This window comes from Hyperolius riggenbachi, chromosome 3, assembly GCF_040937935.1.
Source record: "Hyperolius riggenbachi isolate aHypRig1 chromosome 3, aHypRig1.pri, whole genome shotgun sequence".
In the NCBI taxonomy this organism is placed as follows: Eukaryota; Metazoa; Chordata; class Amphibia; order Anura; family Hyperoliidae; genus Hyperolius; species Hyperolius riggenbachi.
Genome location: NC_090648.1, coordinates 180019587 through 180035414, shown reverse-complemented (window position 1 = coordinate 180035414; position 15828 = coordinate 180019587). Strand labels below are relative to the sequence as shown.

Below are 15828 nucleotides of genomic sequence, written 5' to 3'. Positions count from 1 at the left end.
AAGCAAAACACCTGTCAAAACTTCAGTTGTTTTGGATACATGGGTGCAGTATCAGAACCTCTGTCAAGGGTTGTGCTGCTGTCACCAGTCTCAACTTAGACTTCTTCATTAATGATGCAGACCCCAATGAAAACTCTTAGCACTTTTCAGTAGTGTGTGGAAAGTTAAGAAAGTCTGTCAGGTGTTTTATTGTAACCTTTTCCCCCATTGAATAGATTTTCCTTACTCCCTAATCCAGTGATTAAATCATTATAACGGAGTGGCTGAAGGTTCCCTAAAGCACGCATGTCTAACTCAAATACACAGTGGACCACAACAATTGAAAACTGGGACCAAGTTGCAGGCCACCCTTGATCTCTAGTGGCCACCTCTCTCCCTCATATATTTACATTGTTTCTAATGGCCCCCTCTCGACCTTATACAGTTCCCTGACTGATGGTCCAAGCTCCCCTATATAGTTTCATGGGACCAAGCTGCAAGCCAACCTCCCATGTACAGTTCTCTGGTGTCTAGTGGCCCATCTACACCATGTGACTTCATAGTTTTAACACTTAAACGTATAGTCTTAGGGCTCAGGTGCTTGGGGGCCAAATATAATGTAAAGTGGGGGAAACACTTGCTGGCTGGGGTTTGACACGTATGCCCTAAAGCAAGCCTGAGGTAAATTTTCTTTAAGTTGATTTAATGCACAGTGCCTTGCTGGTCACAGCTGAAGAATTTGTGTATCATAAAGGCTGCATATTTGCTTTCTGATAGTTGTGTAAAATAAATGACTACTGAAATCTGACACACTTTTCCCAAGTAAACAGTAAATTTCTGCATCTAAAGCTAGTTAACCCACATATCATTTTTTCCAGTCAATTCAATCATTTTGATGAAATTTGCCAGACAACTGTTGCCCCAACATATAAGACATTTTGTTATGATCATGTCTGCAGCGTTTACTGCTGGCTGCAGTGGTATTGTAACCCAAGCAGTTCTGATGTCATTACATGCATTTTCTTGCATAGTTTGGTTTGCACTTAAACTAGTTGCTGATTCCATCTGCAGTCGCTCTGAAGTTAATGACAGTTTAATATGCTTTTGTGTAAACAAACATTGTCTGCTGCAATGGAGGGGCAATCCCTTTCCTGCAGGCTGCATATCATTGTCTGCCTTTTCCTGCTGTCAGCCTGTGATTAATTACCATTCACTTGTGTGGGAATCTGCAGGTCTGCTCCCATTGGATGACCTCAGTATAAAGAACTGCTTCCTGCAATGCTTGATGGGCTACCATAGTCTCAGATTCTGTCTGTTACTCTGCCCGTGCCCCACCTCGTTCCTAGTCCGTGTGGACTGCGCTGACTCCTGCGAAGGGGTCAGCGAGTCCTCCTAGTTCTGCTCTTGTTCTAGAAGTTGTTACTCTGCTTGTCTTGTGTCATATATTGGTTCATCGCCAATATATACGCATACTTGCGCATTTTATTATTTTCCTTGTATTCGTGTTACGTTGATACATCAGTGTCGCTGATATATACGTACAGTGTTCTCCCCAAGCCCATTTAAGTGGGCGCTCCGCCCTGCCTCCCGCCCGGCTGCTGCTCGCTGTCACATTCTCTTAGCCAGCATGTGCAGAGGGGGCGAGCAGAGCAGTGAATAATAATGAACAGGGGCGGGACACTCGCAGCTCTCGGTCCTGAGCCCTGTGTGCAGAGGAGGCGGGCAGAGCAGTGAATAATAATGAACAGGGGCGGACACTCGCAGCTCTCCTCATTCAGCGAGTCAACAGCAGAGAGTGTGAGGAGAACTGAATTGAAACGTGCAGACTGCTGGGGAAGATGACCATTAGTTGCAGCCCGGCCGGCAGTACATGGTAATATACAGTATATACTTATAGTCTGTATAGTGTGCTCCCTCCTTTGCATTCCTGGGATTCTTTTATGTTTACTTTTTGTCAGTCAGGAACAACAAATTGCAGGAACGGAGTGGAAAGGGCACACTATGCTACTGCAGAGTATATATCACTGTGTGACGGCATGGCTGATTCCTTATCATCTTATGTCAGTCCTGCTGGAGAGACAGAAGGCTCTGCACATTTGTTTTAGGTGCCCATTTGTACAATTTTTCTTTCAGATTTGATCTTTCTACGCCATTTGAATGATTAAAACTAATCTGATGGCAGTTATCGATAGTTCGCATTAACAGATCAATTTAAGAAGGTTTTACATTACAATTCAATCATAAAATCAAACTTTTGAATCAATATTCCCCCCCCCCCCTTTGCAAAATGACCAAAGAATTGTTTCACATCGATTTACGCCACATAAGGCACATTTTTCTATGGGTCTGAACATAAAAATTGTGTTGAAAGATCGAATCTGAGGGAAAAATTTTACTGTTAATGAGCACCTTTAGTTACGGTGATCACAGCTGCCAGATGCTGCTGATCCCCATAAAGCTAAACTGCAACGGCTTTTGCAGGGAACAGCACAACCTAAGAGGCTATGATTTCATATGCCTCTCCATCACCATTTGGTACACCCTACAGATTAATATTATTATTATTTAGTATTTATATAGCGCCGACATGTTACGCAGCGCTGTACAGTGTATATCTATCTATCTATCTATCTATCTCTCTCTTGTCACTAACTGTCCCTCAAAGGAGCTCACAATCTAATCCCTACCATTGCCATATGTCTATATTATGCAGTGTAAGTACTGTAGTCTAGGGCCAATTTTAGGGGGAGCCAATTAACTTATCCGTATGTTTTTGGAATGTGGGAGGAAACCGGAGTGCCCGGAGGAAACCCACGCAGACACGGAGAGAACATACAAACTCTGTTGCAGATAGTGCCCTGGCTGGGATTCGAACCAGGGACCCAGAGCTTACATTCCCATCTGCTTCCTGCAACGATGTCCAGGAACCACCTGAGGGGAGAGCTGCACTGCAATTGGGGGCAATGGTGCAGTTTGCCCTTATGGAAGCGCTAGTCCTGAATTCCCCCTCGCACCCCACCCGGCTAATTTTTTATGCCACCCGGCTGGGAAAAGATTCTGGGGAGAACACTGACGTACACGAACTGTTTATATCCTATGTTCCGTTAGTCAGCGTTCCAGCACGCTGAGCTAGTTATCCTGTTCCTGGTCCTGTTTGTGGATTGCGTTCATCTCTGCGAAGAGATAGCGAATCCTTCTGAGTCCTGTTCCCTGTATTACTCCAGCCTTAGTCAGAGTTCCTGCTTATGTCATATATCGGTTCATTGCCGATATATACATATGTTGGTCAGACGTTGCAAATGGTTTCATTGATAGCTGTAATTGTGATACGCTAGGAAATCATACTTATTGTATATTTATCTGTGTTACGTTCATCTATCTTGATCCTGCTATTTCCTGACTATCCTGTCCTGTCTTTGTGAGGCACGCCATTGCTGCAAACGCATTGGCTACCTCATTCCAGTCTGTTTTATTGTGGACGCTTGCTGTCACTAAGTAGTGGCTAGTTAAGCAAGCGTTCATTCTGTCTACCTGTCCTGATCTCCTCAGTTTTGGTTTATGCGCTCAGCGCTACTTTGCGCTGAGACGTTATTACGAAAGCGTTGTTTGTGGCTGTTCGGATCTGCACCGGCTCTGTGCACCACAATCTCCTATTGGAGTCAGTCCTCTCCTCCACTAAACTGGGGATATCCTGATTCCTTGTGCTGATGTGTGTACCTCCTGCACGTCAGCTTATGTGTTGCATGCTGACTGTGGAGATTACACCTCCAAGCTTAACACATTTCCATCCGTTTATTGGTCAAAAGTGTGATGAAAAATCTGCGTGGAGAGGAGCAGAGGGCGATCGATGGCCGTACAATGTTGCACTGCACTGAGCAGTAAAACATCTGCATTACAATTAGTGCTTGATAGGTCTCTGGAGAAATTAATCGATATTTAGTGTGGTTTTGAAATCAATCACTATTCAACTGGGAAAAGATCACTCAGCTTGGTATATCAGACAGGTTCAGAGAGCCAGCAATTGTTGTCTACTGGGAAAGAATAGACAAGCATGGAAATATCTGATCAATAGGTGTATCATGAGACAAAGTAAAGGTATGTATATGATCCTACTTTAGCGGAGAACATACAGATAACTGTTTTAATTGAAAAAGGCATACATAGCTCAGAAACCTCATGGCAGCAACATTTCTGCCAGGGATTGGCTTCCATGGATAAGGTAAATAAAGCAAGCCTTTCCTGCTAATAGTATGAGGACCCAAACCAGGATCCTAGAGTTCACAGAAGTGGCTTCCTGTCAGAAAGATGTGACCACTGCATAGACAGTCATTTCCACCTAGCCCACAACAGTACTGCTCCCATTCACTGTTATTATGATTCTTGGTCAGCATTAAAGGGATACTTAAAGAGAATCTGTACTCTAATATTCTTACAATAAAAAGCATACCATTCTATTCCTTAGGTTCCCCTGTGCCCCTCTGTGCTGTTTCTGTCACTCCCTGCTGCAATCCTGGCTTGTAATTAACAGTTTTAGGCAGTGTTTACAAACAAATGTCTGGCTTCTAACCAGCGTATCATAGGCTGAGAACAGCTTACTGTGTGATTCATGCAGAGCTTGGAGGGGGTGTGTAAAGCTTCTGCCAATGACAAGCAGTGCTGCACATTCCACACATTCCAGCCTCTTGCCGGCAGACATGACAGAGGAAAGAAGATAAGATTTATTACAGAGACAGTGCGACTAGAAAAGGTTGCAGTAAGACAGACCACATCAGAACAGGTATAGGAACTTATAGAATAGAAAAAATAAGGCTCAAAATGTTGTTACAGAGTCTCTTTAAGTCAAATAAAAAATGAGCTTTACTCACCTGGGGCTTCCCTCAGCCCCCTGCAGCTGTCCGGTGCCCTCGCAGCATCGCTCCGATCCTCCTGTCACCATCGGCGGCTGCATCCGGCTTTGGCGACAGCCGCCGACAGGCTGGGAACGTGAGTGATTCTTCGCGTTCCCAGCCACAATAGCACCCTCTATGCTGTTATTGCGCAAGAAGGCTGCAGGGGACTGAGGGAAGCCCCGAGTGAGTAAAACTCATTTTTTTTATTTGACTTAAAGAGAATCTGTATCGTTAAAATCGCACAAAAGTAAACATACCAGTGCGTTAGGGGACATCTCCTATTACCCTCTGTCACAATTTCGCCGCTCCTCGCCTCATTAAAAGTGGTTAAAAACAGGAAGTAGGTTGATGTACAGTATGTCCACACATAGAAAATACATTCATACACAAGCAGGCTGTATACAGCATTCCTTTTGAATTTCAAGAGATCACTTTTGTGTTTCTTTCCCTCTGCAGCTATCATCCACTGAAGTGTCAGGCTGTTTCTTCCTGCAGAGTGCAGACAGCTCTGCCTGTATGTAATTCCTCAGTATGTGAAAGCCCAGTCAGCTCAGAGAACGATTTATCCAGCTTGTAAAAGATAAGAGAGAAGAGAGAAGCTGTCCTAATCTAAATAATACACAGGCAGTGTGCAGAGAGGGGCCTGTAGGGGAGAGATGCATCACAGAACCACAACACTGAAGAACTTGGCAGCCTTCCAGACACAGGCTGACAAGTCTGACAAGAGAGAGATAAGTTGATTTATTACAGAGATGGTGATAGTAGAACGTGCTGCAGTAAGCCAGAACACATTAGAATAGCTTTTGGAACTTGTAGGATGATAAAAAGCAGGATGCAATTTTTGTTACGGAGTCTCTTTAAGTATCCCTTTAAATCTAACTCCTACCACTTGAAAGCACTACTAGACTTTGTAGGAGGGCAATATAGCTCAGTGAGCGGAAAAAATGTTCGTCTGTGGCCATTCACACTGCATACGTCGTTGGATGTAGCGTATTCCATAGTTGTGTTTATTTCACTGAACCATGTACTGTAAAACTCTAACTTTATTATTAATTTATGAAGTGCCAATGTAGTCTGTGGTTCTGTACAGAGTAAGAAACAAACATGAGGCACTTAATAATACAGACAATGGTATACACAAAATAAGAACATTGGTGCATAATACATAATTGGTAGACAAAGTAATTACAGTGACAAATGTAACATGAGCAAACATACAAACTAAATGAATATATTCATTGTTTTTACCAGGTAATAAACATCATCAATTCTGCACAAGAAAACAGCCCAATGCCTGTGGCAGAAGCATTGGACCGAGTCCTGGAGATATTAAGGACGACAGAACTGTATTCTCCACAGCTGGGAACCAAGGAGGAAGATCCACACACCAATGATTTGGTTGGAGGCTTGATGACAGTAGGTCCTCTCCTATATTTTATAGCAAAAATAAAGCAGCGTTGCCTCTGAAGTTGTTAGCTGGAGTGACACCTTTCTCCTTGCTGACTCGGCGCAATTAGTGGCAAACAGTGGAAATTTGGGTTCATGTTGGCGGCTGCTGTCTGTTTTTGCCGCAAATTGTGTCTTTTATGATGTGGCAAATAAGTTAAATTTGGGCGCCTCTGGGCGCCTGATTACTGCAAAACAGGGTACATTTTGGTACCCGGAGGTGCCTGATAGAATCGTGGGTGCTGTGGTTTGCAGAAATGTAAATCGCGGCATTGCATAGCGGGCACTCCACCTCCGGGCGCCCAAATGTAACTTCTTTGCCGCATATTGTGGCTTTGCTGTAGAGTGAAGGTTAAGGTTGGGTGGGGGGGGGGGTAGGGTTAGGCACCACGGGAGGTTGGGGACCATTGGGGGGGGGGTCTCAGGTTTAGACACATTCAGGGGAGATCTTAGGGTTTAGACACCACCATAAGGGGTCTTAGGGTTAGGCACCACCAGGGGGTTCTTAGGGTTAGGGAGGGTTCTGTTTGAGACTGTTTTTTGGCTCCAAGGCTGTGGAGTCAGAGTAGGAGTCGAGGAGCCTGAGCAATTTTGGGTACCTGGAGTCGGAGTCGTGGTTTTATAAACTGAGGAGTCTGAGTTGGTGTCGGATGATTTTTGTACCGACTCCACAGCTGCTCATTACACATCCAAAGCATTCTGTGGTGTCTGCTTCGGACAGTCCAGCCCTTTGTCAATTTTTTACTGATCTGTCAGCCAAGATGTAAAGGTCTAAATGGTGACAATAGCTAACAAATACATTTTTAACCCCCACATGTCTTACGCCTCAGAATATGCCTAACCAAAATTAAAAAATGCTGACTAACTCTAAATAAACCTGTTGAATCCACCTACACATAAAGTGTGATGTTATAGCTGAGAGGAAGAGGAGCCATGTTAAAAAGATCCTGTGCCAAGATGAGCAGTGTTGAGAACACTCTGCGTAGTGTGTAACCTCAGTGTGGCAGCTTATGCTTTTGCTACATGTAAGTTATTGCTTGTTGATTTGACATGGGGTCCTCTTGGTGTGGATATCCAGGGCCACTCTAATAATGCAGTCTCAGCACCAATGTGAAAAGAATTTGGATCCTGATCTCCATAAGCCAACGACCAGCCACTAGTCCTCTCCTGAGGAGGACAATCAGAATTACTGACTGGTTGACTCTTTCTTTAATGTGAGGTGACTTGGGCACCCGCTAGTTTTGTTGATATACCAACGCCTACTTCTTTCTCCTTCAAAGCTGGAAAGTGGTGAGAGGGCAGTTTCAAGATCGTGAGTGGAAGCATCTACCTTGGTTACTTGCCCTTTAATCTAAAACAATACAGTATGCCAGATTCAGGTCCCGGGGTGTCTTTTTACATGCACATTAACCCACACACTTTTTTATACTGTTTTTACTGTTTCCTCTTTTGCAAGGAAAGTTTTTGATGTAAAATTAAACATCACATTATTGAAGTTAGCTTTCTGCTTATCAGGAAACGTTGACATACTGTTTAATCCTAAACCAATAACGTTGCAGCATGAGAAAAGCCTGGAAACTTGAGGGAAAAAAGAAAAGCGTATTTAATTTTTCTTTAAAGCAATTCCTCTTTAGCCACACAAAATCCACGCTTCATAATTACAGCTTACTGTACAACCTGCCAGCAAGCCCTGTGACGGGTTAATAGATTGGCAGTGATGCTGTTTACATGTCACTGCCAGCATTCAGGAAATGTGCAGAGAAAGTCCTGACATCAAGGCAGCTCTGTCTTCCCACATCCTGCTCTGTGTGGCTGCCCATGTTAGAGGTTATTCTTCTGATAAAATTAATGCTATGCATGGAGAGAAAACATCCAGAGCAACAGCTCACCTATTTATTTTCCAAAGAGAAACCACAAAAGAGAGGCATCCATGTTATTCTTGAACTGACCGTTTCAAAACCTGTGATGTATGAGAACACATCTACCGTTTTCATGAATGGACTCGGAAGGGAAGGGGGAAATCTGTATATTGGAATTAAGTTTTTTTTTTCTACTCTGTATTTGATTGGCTACACCTGCTAGTACTATTTAGAGATGTGATTCAATATAAAACTCTTTGATTAGCTGCCCCTAGCTGGGGTTAATTCATTGTCGGCTCCCAAATACTGATTAACTTATTAGAGCAAGAATTTGCATAATCAACAAATTACTTGCTACCTCCAGTCATAGCCAAGGCCCGAAACCACATTACAACTTCTGCATAATTTGGTCTAATGCTGGGTACACACGTTGCGATTTCCCGCTCGTACCGTAGGATCGATCAGGATCAAATATTTCCAACATGTTCGATCGGGTTTCGATCGATACGGCCGTCAATTTTGCATGTTAAGTATGCAAAATCAAAGGCTGTATCGATCGAAACCCGATTGAACATGTTGGAAATAATCGATCGATCACGCAGATCGAGCGGGAAACCGCAACGTGTGTACCCAACATAAGGCTCTGTCTATGCACGCTCATTGCTAAAAGGAGCCATAAATAGGAGCCGTTCACACTTGTCATTCTGCAATGGATCCATGGGATCCGTTGCGGTAAGCAGACCACACTTCTGTGCAGTGCGTGATAATCCCAGGCAGGCTAATGTGTTTCTCCATATAACCTATCAGGGAGAGCATCTACCCCGGGAAACAGCCAGACCATTGGAGCGGACATCACACTGTCTGCTCCCACTGATCCGGCGCAAGTGGGAACCGAGCCTAACTCCTCTGTTCCACATGTATCCAGAATATTTTCCATGTGTCCAGATGCTAAGTTGGCCACCCTGGTTTACCCTTGATCCCTGTACCTAGCATGTTTTTTTTTGTTAATACCAGGGCTGTGGAGTCAGTACAAAAATCTTCCAACTCCAACTCCTCGGTTTATGAAACCACGACTCCAACTCCGGGTACCCAAAATGACTCCAACTCCTCGACTCCGACTCCTTAGTCTAATACTTAACAGGGCTGTGGATTTTATACAAAAATCGCCCAACTCCAGACTCTGTTTATGAAATACACTACTCCGACTCCGGGTGCCCAAAATTGCCCCGACTCCTCGACTCCGACTCCACATCCCTGGTTAATACCACTGTAAACGGTGAAATTAAATATCTCTATGTGTGCAGGATTCTGAAGCAGGCCATACATGGGTTGATTTTTGTTTTGTTTGATTCAGTTCTTTCATCAAATCCTATAGTAATCAAATAAGGTGTGTTTGATCAAGCAAAAGTGATCTCTGTGTCACAAAGAACGTTAGATGGAGACTCTGACGTCAAGGTGATATAATGACTCTATAGTAAAGCCATGTCCTCTGTGTACTCTAAGTCCTTTGTTGACATACTCTGTGATGGATTAATATTGCATTCAGAAAAATGTTCAGAACGGTTTCTTGAGAAAACCCTACATTTAATTACTGCATTTGTCTTTCTTAGGATGGTTTACGGAGATTATCAGGGAACGAGTACCTATTCTCAGCAAAGCGTAAGTCATCCATCTGTCAAAATACTAAAGTGTTGCCTTAAACTTCATCTTCACTTATTAATGACTTTTCTGTTCTTTTATTCGAGCAGAAGTTCATCCATCTTCGGGCCACCTAATCTCCTCTCTCTCGCTGTCTGATATCCCACCAAGGATAGCACAAGCCATGGAAAATGAAGAAGATTGGGAATTTGATATATTTGAATTAGAGGCTGCTACTCATAAAAGGTGCCAAATGCATATACAACAGTTATAATGTGTCTGCTTCTATAAAAGAAAAATGTGTCCCGATGAAAGTTCTGATCTTCATTTAGATATAGACACCATCAAAGGTTCACATTTAAAGCCAATCTAAAAGCTTATCCTCCCCCACCATACTGGGATAGTGCTAAGTAGCTCAGCACTAGCCTGTAGCTCTCACCTCCACCAGAGTATATTTTCTGTAGGTAGGGAAAGTTGGGGCTTCTTTGCTTTGTCAGCTATAATTGCTGAAGTTAAAGAGAACCCGAGGTGGGTTTGAAGAATGTTATCTGCGTACAGAGGCTGGATCTGCCTATACAGCCCAGCCTCTGTTGCTATCCCAAACCCCCCTAAGGTCCCCCTGCACTCTGCAATCCCTCATAAATCACAGCCTCACTGTCGACACACAGCGTGTCGCAGCGGGCTGTGTTTATCTCTATAGTGTCAGTCTGCTGCTCTCCCCGCCTCCTTCAGAACTCCGGTCCCCGCCTGCGTCCCTTCCCTCCCCGCTGATTGGAGGGAAGGGACGGGGGCAGGGACCGGAGCTCTGCAGGAGGCGGGGGAGCAGCCGAGACTGACACTGTAGATGTAAACACAGCCCACACAGCGTGGCTGTGATTTTTGTCTGATTGCAGAGTGCAGGGGGACCTTAGGGGGGTTTGGGATAGCAACAGAGGGTGGGCTGTATAGGCAGATCCAGCCTCTGTATGCAGATAACATTCTTCAAACACACCTCGAGTTCTCTTTAAGGATTGTGCACTGAGTCCATTTCCAGTAGTCCTAAACTCTCTTGACTTGACTAACATCCGCCACCTAATGAAAGTCTATGGGAGCTCCAGAGTAGTGGTAATGGAATCAGTGCAACTGTCCTAAGTTTACTCAGTTACAACCACCAGAGCAAAGGAGGCTGTAGCATTCGCTGCCTTGCAGAAAATTGGCCCTGGGGAAAGCAGAAACTATGAACTAGTGCTGAACTAGACGAGGAGAAGGTACTTTACTCTTTAGATGGAACTTTTACAAAAACTGTTTGAGTGATAGACATGCACACTTTGTTTTGCATTATATAGGTTATGGTGACCATTCTCCCTTAAAGCAAACCTGTCATGGGAGAAATAAAGAGGCAACAATTGCTAATAACCTATAATATCCTAGTTTTCAGGCTGTAAAGCTGATCTGAAAGTTTGAATGATTATTTTGGCTCTTTTATATAAACAGCTGAATGGTGTGCCTGTTAGCCATTAATGCAAGACTCAGCAGTTGATACATGGGGCAGTTTCTGTGCAGCAAAAATTCTTGCTTAACATCTAGCGGATGACTGCCTCCTGCTAAGATGTATATGCAAAGAACAGATACCACTTACTGCAGCAGGTCATTTGGGTGCAATTGGCGGACGAGAAATTGGGCTCCGCTATAGACTCAGATGATAATTGAATAAATTACTGGCCATGGTTGGTAATTTTGGTATCGGAGGAGACAGAATTCTGTAGTGGCCGTGGGTTTGTGTATCCGAACTCCATAGCGGCGTGGACTGTGGATAGGGTTTGGCTACTATATAGGCAAACTCCTTAGCAGCGGGTTAGTGAGGATGGACTGCATAGCCAAACTCCAGGGATAGCAATGGCGGAGTTTGGCTACTGTGTAGCCCAATTATCTTTACCATCTTTAGGTAGAGGCAGGAACTGCAGTTAGCAGCATTTGATGGTGGCAGTGTTCATTTTGAGCATAGGTGGGGAGGTTAGTGCTGGGTGTAGGTAGTGGTTGGTTCATGTGAGGATAAGATAAGGCGATAGTAGAATATAGGTTACATTACCAATATTCTACTATTGTAAAAAGGAAATAGTAGAATATCAATAATGTTACAGATATTATTAGGTACATCTGCACCCATTTTAACATGTAACACTTTTAAATGTAAGCTCCTTTATGAGTGCCCAAGACATCCAGGAGAGCAGCTGACAGGTTCAGTGACAACTGGTTAGTGGGAGTAGCTTTAGCGAGGAAGAGACAGGCTGGCAGCTTGGGAGTCTCACTACATAAAATGTTTGATTAGGCTTTATCTATACCTTACCTCATGACAGTTTGCCACATGGGCTGACTCCTGCAGGATGTAGGTATTTGTTCTTGCTTATGTCCAATGAACCTTTCTCTGTGCAGAAGTGTTGTTGGTACCTTATGCATGAAACATAATGGAATGTGGCAGGTAGCTGTTTGAGGCGGGAATTATATGATTTAACATTGCATACTGCCTGATGAATGAAGGTAATGCAGAGTGGACCTAAATGGCAGAAAGTTGCAGATCGTAATAAAAAGGATTCCTTACATAGAATTCATCTTGGCATATTATAGCCTAGACATATATGTTTGACGTAATGCAGTATATCCATAGCAGTATAATGTATTTCTCCTTTAAACTACCCATTCTGTTCCTGAAATGTAAAAGTCCATTCTTGTATTCCAGTTATAAACTCTTCCTACTTATTATTTACCTTTACAATGGGGTGTGTTTGCTGACAGTATCAATTTGTCCCTTTCTTGCAGGCCTTTAGTGTACCTTGGCCTTAAATTGTTTGCTCGATTTGGAGTTTGTTCATTCTTAAATTGCTCTGAGACAACAATGAGATCTTGGCTACACATTATTGAGTCAAACTACCATTCAAGCAATTCTTACCATAATTCAACTCATTCTGCTGATGTCTTACATGCCACTGCATACTTCCTGTGCAAAGAAAGAGTAAAGGTAAGATCAGTTAGTTTATTATCTTTTTAAGCCTTTCACATGTTCCTGTTCTTTGTTAGTAATATCAGGTTACTTCTAGATGGAGCAAAGGTCTCGGTTAGAACTAAGTTGCTCGGTTAGTTCTAAGCTATTGCTTAGAGATCACACGGCCCATTCCAATTGGCTGTTGAGAAATCATATTATCTTTGTGATGAATATCTATTTTTTTTGTAAAGTTTGCTGTGTTTTGTGTAGTGCATGTTTGAAACATTTTACTTTATTAAAGGTAAATACTTGAAGAGTGAGGTTGATCTACATATTATTAACTAAGGTACAGTGTCTGTCCCTGGTTATTGCCTACTATTTAACACATTGCCTCAGAGACCTTAAAGGATATCTGAGATGAAACAACTTGAATAAAATGAGGCCTTACATAGTATCCTGAAAGTCTTCAGACCATAATGGTTGTTCCCTTCCGCAATCTTTCATTTGCCCGTAATCCGGTTTGGTATAGGTTGCAACTCCTGGAAGTCGCCAACTTCTGACCTGAGTCTAGTTTGGCTCGTGGATGCTTGTGGCATCTTTGTGATCACCCCGTGCAGGATACTATATAAGGCCTCTCTTTATTCAATTTCTTTCACCTCAGATATTCTTTAAAATGGCAGGTATTTGCAAGTTTCATTTCCACTTCAATGAGAAACCACAATGATATGGACATGCAACAACACAAAAGATTCAATACAATTCAAACAAATCTATACCTTTGCAAAAGAGATTAAAACATTCCGACTACTAAAAACCCTTAGCCTGTAAAAATACTGTTTCCATATACAAACTGGGGAAGGAAGAAGGGAGTACACAGAGCCCTGTAAATGAAACCAATGAGTTAAGCTCACTACATAGGTTCTCCCTGTTACCCAGATAGGGTTGCTAATCAAACACACAACACCCCACCTCTAAACTTGATATGTTTCACCCCGTAATAATTAGGGGCTTTGTCAGGGGTACTATCTAAAGTGCAAAGTGCGCATCGTGCTACATAAACATTCTACATAACCATACTAAATACAATAGATAAAGAAAAAAAAAACCCTGTCACACCCTTACGGCTATATTGACAAGCTATCTAGTCTGTCAATCTAGCCATGAGGCTATGACATGTTTTTTTATTTTCCATATCTATTGTATTTAGTATGTTTATGTAGCACGCTGAGCACGTTGCACTTTAGATAGCACTCCTGACGATGCCCCTAATTATTACAGGGTGAAACATGTTGTGTTTATAGGTGGGGTGTTGTGTGTTGATTAGCAACCTTATCTGGGTAACGGAGAACCTATGTTGTCAGCTAAACTCATTGGCTGTATTCACAGGGCACGGTGTACTCCCTTCCCCGGTTTGTATATGGAAACAGTATTTTTACAGACTAAGTTTTAGTAGTTTGAATAAGTTATATTTTAATCTCTATTGCAAAGGTATAGATTTGTGAAAAATGATATGGCCATCCAAATAAAAAACAAAGGAGCCTCAATGAAACATCCTTCCCTGTTTTACAATACATTTCATCACACTTTCACAGTAACTTCCAGTTACTTCAGCCAAACAGTCTAGCTTAACGGCCCTATTACACTGACATTCATATTTTAGACATCTGACTGAAGTCGTGGTACTGACTTCAAAATGTTTAGGAAAACATGACAAAAGAGCATTGTATGTTGTTGACAAATTGTGTACCCTGTTTAGGGATGGTTGTTTAGTCAAGACAAGACACAGAACATTTATATTGCACTTTTATACAAGTGGACACAAAGTGCCAGAGCTGCAGCCCCTCAGGGCGCACTCAGCAGGCAGTAACAGTGTTAGGGAATCTAGCTCAAAGTCTCCTTTGAGCCAAGATTCAAACCCTGGTCTCCTGTGTTAGAGGCAGAGCCCTTAACCAGTACACTATCCAGCCAGTTAAAGGACAACTGTAACGAGGGATATGGAGGCTGACCTATTTATTTCCTTTTGAACCAATACCAGTTGTCCTGCTGATCCTCTGCCTCTAATACTTTTAGCCATAGCCCCTGAATAAGCATACATCCGATTGGGTGTTTCTGACATTATTGTCAGATCTGACAGAATTAGCTGCATGCTTGTTTCTGGTGTTATTCACACATATGCACACTACTGCAGCCAAATAGATCAGCAGGACAGCCAGGCAACTGGTATTGCTTAACAGGAAATAAATATGGCAGCCTCCATATTCTTCTCACTTCAGTTGTGCTTGTACAACCGTGAGGTTCATTTATTGGAGCAGAAGGTAATGAAAGCAATGGAGGGAATAAAATCAACAGATGCTTTGGCAAGGGACACACCTGAACAGATCCTATGCTTAGCATGTGCATTTATCCGCTGCCTTCCGATCTGATCTGATAAATGGTCTGTTTTCAGTGCCAATATGAACCACTCATTAGACCTGAAGAATATACTCTGTAGGAATGATGGAACATCTTCTGTAACAGAAGAGGGCATCCAATTACTATATTTTCTTTTTGGATATATCATAACCTTGATAAGCCTTCTTCAATATAATGAGGATAGTGTGTGGAACATACAGTTCTTAGCCCTTGCATAGTTATATGAGGACTGTTCCATGCTGTGTCTAGTGACAGTATTACTGCATAGCATTTGAATGCAACGGACAGTGCAGAACCGCACTATGGCTTGAATTGGGACCCTCCTTATTTCCACTGACATACAGGCTTCTATTTTGGCCTCAATATAAATTGTATATGGCACAGTGGGTAGTTCTTGTGAAGGAGACAGCTATGTGGCAGTATAACCACTTACAGTGGGATACGAAAGTTTGGGCAACCTTGTTAATTGTCATGATTTTCCTGTATAAATCGTTGGTTGTTACGATAAAAAATGTCAGTTAAATCTATTATATAGGAGACACATACAGTGATATTTGAGAAGTGAAATTAAGTTTATTGGATTTACAGAAAGTGTGTAGTAATTGTTTAAACAAAATTAGGCAGGTGCATAAATTTGGGCACCACA

The 15828-nt window shown here is 42.6% G+C and overlaps 1 protein-coding gene across 5 annotated transcripts in view; it reads left to right on the top strand.

The window, feature by feature from the left end:
- Positions 1 to 15828, top strand: part of PDE8A (phosphodiesterase 8A) — a 368631-nt gene that overhangs the window by 327924 nt on the left and 24879 nt on the right. For all 5 annotated transcript variants that reach the window (XM_068275373.1, XM_068275372.1, XM_068275370.1 and 2 more), the window contains exons 14-17: positions 6120 to 6284; positions 9784 to 9832; positions 9922 to 10057; positions 12608 to 12806. In XM_068275373.1, the coding sequence (XP_068131474.1) occupies positions 6120 to 6284; positions 9784 to 9832; positions 9922 to 10057; positions 12608 to 12806 (549 nt within the window). The remainder of the gene's footprint in view (positions 1 to 6119; positions 6285 to 9783; positions 9833 to 9921; positions 10058 to 12607; positions 12807 to 15828) is intronic.